The sequence below is a fragment of the Aptenodytes forsteri genome, unplaced genomic scaffold, assembly GCF_000699145.1.
Source record: "Aptenodytes forsteri isolate BGI_AS27 unplaced genomic scaffold, ASM69914v1 Scaffold119, whole genome shotgun sequence".
NCBI classification, from domain to species: domain Eukaryota; kingdom Metazoa; phylum Chordata; class Aves; order Sphenisciformes; family Spheniscidae; genus Aptenodytes; species Aptenodytes forsteri.
Genome location: NW_008796165.1, coordinates 1447469 through 1453468, shown reverse-complemented (window position 1 = coordinate 1453468; position 6000 = coordinate 1447469). Strand labels below are relative to the sequence as shown.

Genomic DNA, 6000 nt, shown 5'->3' with positions numbered 1-6000 from the left:
ATGAAGGTCCTCAAATACAACATATAGACTAAATTAAGGCTGGGGGAAGGGAAAGAGGGAGGTAGCCCCCTTTTGCCCTCTGCAGGTTATCCTCAGGAGAGAAGCTTAGGGGCAGAGGCAAACATGCTTGCCACAGGGTACGCACCAGGCGGCAGGGCTCAGCCCGCTGAGCCCTGGTTTGAACAAACTCATAATGGCTTACTTTCTTCTAGAAGTAATGCAGTAAGTGCAGTACACTGAGAAAAACTGGGTCTTTTCTAATTTCAAGTTCGTTGCAAGCTGCAACTTGAGAGTGAGAGGAGTACTATACATTACTCATGTTTCTGCTCTTGAAAGGAAAGCACTGAGAAATGTTATTCTGTAATTGTTCAGCTATTTAGTCTTCAACCGTCTTTCTGATAGCTCAGTTTTTAGTTAGAAAGAAAAGCGTTTTCTTTAATGACAGTTTCCTGACAGCATTGGGTTCAGCAGTACCTTGCCCATGCTAAGGCTTCTCTTGGAAGAGCATGCTGGGTGCTATTGCCTGTTATGGAAAACGTATCACGGCTCACTGCATGGCTGATCCGTGTACAAGGTGAAGCGATATTGTGCCGTTGCTTGGAGTTTGAAGGTGTCACCTATTCCTGGTCCCCTGGGGTGGGAGGGAATTGCCTTTCTGCATAGGCCTAGTGAAAGCTAGCAGATTGACACTTCACTGGTTAAACACAGTCTAACTGTCCTGCTTGTACTTTATTTTAGCTTTATGATGCTATTGATCTTACATATTTCTCTATATATTACTTTTTTGGAGTATTTGGAATGCTACCTGATGTATTATTGTTCCCTGAAGTTTTTGAAGGCATCATTTTCATAGATATACAATAGGAGATGGTAAACCAAAAAAAAAAGTTCCTATTCATACTTTTAGCTCATGAAGCAACAGCACATCCATTGAAATGTAAATGAAAATGGGGACTGTGTCACACACTATAGCTCTCTGGAAAGCTACAGTGGGAGTCTAGCAGTCCAATTCATTCCTTTGTAGAATGTACTAAGGCTAATGGTCTTGCTGGGAGTAAAATGTATTTTTTTACAGAATGGTTCCAAGAACAGACTTTGCTCTTTACCAGAAAATATAAAAGAAAACAAATGCTTACTGTGTCTTTAGTATGCTAAATACGAAATTCTTTGCACAATGGAATGTTAGCAGTAGCCGTAATCATGTTTTCCTTTCATCACCTAGTGAACATAATTTTAAGAGAGGACTGCTGTAATTATATTTCAGATAAAAGGAAGCAGAATTTCTGGATAATATTATAGTTGGTCTGATTGTTTTGTTGATAGGGAAAAATAAGGAGAGAGACCACATGAATACTTATTTAATGAACAACATATTTATTAAGCAGTGCAGACTGTACATAATGCATTTGACTTTGGATGCAATGCAGTAGGCTTATTTTCTTCAAGCACATTTCTTAATATTTTACTATAGCTATTATGTTCCCTTCTTATCTGTCCAGCTATTCAATTATTTGTGTAGTATGTCTATAGCACAACACTAAAGCATTTAGCTTAACTACAGTCGCCAGTGCAGGTACAATCAATGTCAGCATCCACAGACTCCACAACATCCTCAGATGCAGATTTCTTATCGCTGCTTCTCTGCCATTCCAGCAGCCTTACAGCAGTATCTGTCAGAAAAGCAAAGCCATTGTTAACTAACATCAAGCAAATTAACACATTTCAAGGAAATACTGTTTTGATGGCTGCCAGCTCTCTCATCAAGTAAAGAATGAAATCCTGCCCCCACAACTGACATCTAACTGACTCATTGACTTGGAGCAGGATTTTCATCCATGATATAATTACTATAATGCTTCCTTAAAAACAAAATGAATAACATTTTATGAAGCACAAAGACAACAGGCAGGAGCCTGTAAAAGTGCTGGAGGTAGCCACCTTCAAAGTAAGACCACCACGTACCAACACACATCAGCAATCTCTTTTTATGTTAGTGCTGCATATCACTGTGTATTTCAGCTGACTATTTGTTGAAGTTCGTTCTGAAGGATAAGCCCTTTGGAGAAATTTCAGAGGTTCACAAACTTCTAATTAAAGTTTCCCATATATTGTGAAATCTGGCAGAGCATTGTCAGTTGCAGTATTAACCTTACCACACTGCTTTATCAACAGCAGCTTGAATAAGCCATATCCCTTAATGCTGAAATAATCTAAATGGAATAATGATATTCATCATCCCAAGAAATATTCTTAGCTAGTTGGAGGTTCATCATTGCATCTGGAAGAATATTAGGACACCCATTTAGATTAAGTTTGTATAATGAGAATGGGTAAAGCTTTCATAATTTTACCTCCATTTGTTTTATCCCTTAGTTGGACAATACATTTATAACATGCCATCTCTCATCACAGGGAATCTGGAGACCGCTGTATGGGTTCAGGTTGTATCACTCACTTATCTCCTGAAATGCTAACACTCTCCTTGGCTAAATTACTGTCCAACCTGAAGCACAGGTTGATAGCACAGTTGATGAAAATTCACAAATTGTGAAAATCACAATTGATGAAAATTTTCCAAAGGGCTTATCCTTCAACCTGAAGCACAGCACGATAAACTGGATAGTAAATATTTCCCATAAAGGTCCTGGAGATGCTTTTTAAAAATATATATTTTCAAGCTGTGAAATGAGAAATGCTATAAAATGTCTGGGTTCTGGTTTTTTTATATACATTAATTCTTGTTATGCCTCTTATTCTTGGGCACACTTAGACCCACACTGTGGGTCTGATCACATTCCTACCCATGTAGGAAATAGTTCCCTTAGCAAACTGGATCATGGCTGAGTAACTACGATCCCTATGGGTAGGGCTTGTGGCATGTTTGAAATGTAAACCAATATGTGGACTTAAACCTGGAGTGATGTCTGCCTCAGTCAAGATCCTGGCTACAGTCTCACTGATTTGAGGACAACAGGGGAAATTCTGCATCCTTGTACTTCATTTTATCCTTGCTCCACCGGTGACAGTGATGGGGTCCCTCTCTTTTAAAACAGCAGACTATCAGATCTGAGTTCTCATATAAGAAGCTGAGAAAAGGTCTTTGTCTACTCTATGCAAATAAATGTTCTCAGCTTGAGAAAGACAGGGATTTTGTTTCTGCTGTCATCGAACAAAGAACGAAAAAACAGTTTTTAAGGACTGGCCTTGTATTCCTATTGATCCTTAGCCTGAGGAAAAACAATCAGCTTTCTAAAAAACCACAAATGGCATCTTTTCCCTTCCTCCTCCTCCTCCTTCTCTCCCTCTTCCCCCTCCTCCTCCTCCTCCTTCTTCTCAGGACAAATAAATAAAAAAAGCCCTTGATTAGGAGTGCTGCTAGCAGACTTCCCAGTCTCTGGTTCAGTAAATGAACCAGAGAAGCCTGCAGTTGCTGTAAAAGCAGCACTGGCTGAGACAAGTAACATATCTTTTTTCTGATTTTCCTCTTTTCTCACACATTTTTGTGAGAGAATGAGACAGCTTTATTATAGCCTAATATTCTGAGGCAGTGAGTGGCCTGGGGTGATGACATTTCAGAGATACAGACTTGGACACACAAAAGAAATCTGTGAAACATGGATATGACAGGATTTTGGAAGGTTTTTTTGTTGAGGGTGGGTTTTTCTTTTCATAAAAGGATGCATCTATTCACATGTCAGGGAGCTGTCAGAAAACTATTAGCACTTTCTCTGAGTTACTTGTTGAATAGGTTGTTGTAGACGGTTGACTATTATAAAAAGATACTCACTGCTTTTATGGGCTGATTCAGCACATTAATAACACGAGCAAAGTGCAAAGTTCTACACAGATGTTGTTTAAAATCAGACATTAAATACTCTGTTCCTCTCCAGTATTACTCAACACAGGGACCATTGGCCTCAGTGAAACTACACTGGATTATCCCAGCTAACAATGGATTTGGCCAACAATGGTTAACACAGAGAACAGACCACTTCAGTAGATACTCCCTAATGGTAGTTTTCCCTCTAAGTTATATATGTACTGTGTGATTCATTAAAAGATTTAGGAAGGAATGCACCAGAAATATCTGTAGGTTCCAGGCTGGATTCCTCTCTCATACTTAACATAACTTTCCTGTGAATCTCTGTTAGACAATGCATCGCGTCCATGACAAATTGGTGTAAGTGAAAGGAGAAAAAGGCCCAGTATTTTTAAAAATCTGGGGCACGAGTGTGTGCGTATAAAATACCTTCAAAAACAAACCATTTTTTGGAACAATCCAGAGAACATTTCAGCAATGTGTTTTTTGCTGATGTATTGCACAGTGGCATAGCGTGGCAAGCCTAATCACAGCAGTCATGTCACACTACTTGACTGACTTTCAATTGCCTTGCTTGCCCTGGTCTACACAAAATTGCAGGCTGTAATGTGCATAAAAGGACTCAGTGTTGCTTATCTCAACTTTATGGAGATCCTGAAAACGTGAAAAAAATTTTATCGATCACTGCTGCCCCTTTTACCACCTCAAATGTTTTTCTCAGATGATGCTACCTGCCATCATCTAAACTAGCTTTTAGAGGGCCAGTACTGTCAGTGGTTATATCAAATACTAATGGGATTAAAACCAGCAGCTCAGAGAGGAGCCGGAGCAATACAGGTCTGTGCGCGGCTGTGGTGTGTTTTGTTCTTTCGAGTGCTCTGAGAGAGCTCCTACAGTACGTGACACAGAGAGAAAAAAATATTGTACCTTTTGGGAAACAGTGGAAGCCAACCTTAACTGAAGTTTTTTCGATTGGAGTACAGTCTTTCATACATTTCAGTACTGGGTCAACAGAGTAGCACGTAGATTCCTCTCCATCAATAGTAGGATTTCGATTCAGCTTCACATAACTGCGCTGCAGCTTGCACCCTAAGAGGAAAGGAAAGGTAGTTAAAATTGTAGAAATAAATCCCAATCGATCCTTGCAATAATAAAGGTCCGTATTTTCTCTTCAGCTTTTATTAAAACACAGGTGCCTGACAAACCATTTTCACAGTAGCAGGGTTATCGAGATAGGATGATAATAAGTTGGGGGATAGAGGAAAGAGTCTGAAAAGGGAGCTATTTTAAAATTCTAATTGCACAATATAACCCAAATGGAATCATGTATACCCAGTTTTTTAGAACTACATAATACACAGAAAATAACCTCTCATGTCTGAAAGCTATTAAGAATAGATACTGCAAGCACAATGGCTACTTCATTGCATTAGGAAAAATGTCAACTGTAGTGAATGGATTAAAAAAAGGCAGCATTTATATAATAACATCAAGGATAATTTTTCTATTGGATGATTTTTATAATGCTGCAATTATCTCACTAGGAAGGTATAATGTAACTTAACAGGATCCCAGCTATGACTCCGTTTCCTGACACACAGATAAGTACAATTCTGCTGCCACTGAAGTCAAGGAGAAAACAACCATTAGCTTCAATAAAGTTATCTCAGGTCCAAGGTAAATGGAGACCTACAGAACAAAACTGTATTGATGTTATGGGAGACCGTCATTATTTTTCCAGCTACATGTGAGAGGAAGCTCTTTTACTTTAGGAGTATTTCTAAATATTTCTCTGAGATTGCATCCTCAGATGGTGCAGAACAAAAATGAAATTTTGTGCGCTCTGAAACTTTACATAAACTTAAGATCTGACACTGCATTCATAGCCTGCAACTTGTTTAATTAAATTAAGTCTGCAGACAACAACTGAAACTGCTTTGATTCAGTGGTAAAAATCACACTTACTTCAGTGGGAGCAAGATTAGGCCTGATTTTACCTCTCCAAGAAAAAAGCTACTCAGTGTAAGAAATTATAGTAGAATCAATTATTTAACATTGAACTGCGCATGAGACAAAGACTTTTGCTGTAGTATATATTCACAGGCAGTGTTTTAAACAGTCAGTGGTTAATGAAGTTAAAATGGATATATATTGCTATTGTCCTTTCTAAGTAAAAGATA

General features: G+C 38.6%; 1 protein-coding gene across 1 annotated transcript in view; it reads right to left on the bottom strand.

The window, feature by feature from the left end:
* Positions 1–1351: 1351 nt before the first annotated feature.
* The window catches only part of LOC103905550 (vitellogenin-1), a 45705-nt gene continuing 41056 nt past the window's right edge, over positions 1352–6000 (bottom strand). Inside the window, exons 35-36 of the mRNA XM_009287241.1 lie at positions 4748–4909; positions 1352–1670 (exon numbers count right to left, since the gene is read on the bottom strand). Of these exons, the coding sequence (XP_009285516.1) occupies positions 1552–1670; positions 4748–4909 (281 nt within the window). The 3' untranslated portion in view covers positions 1352–1551. The remainder of the gene's footprint in view (positions 1671–4747; positions 4910–6000) is intronic.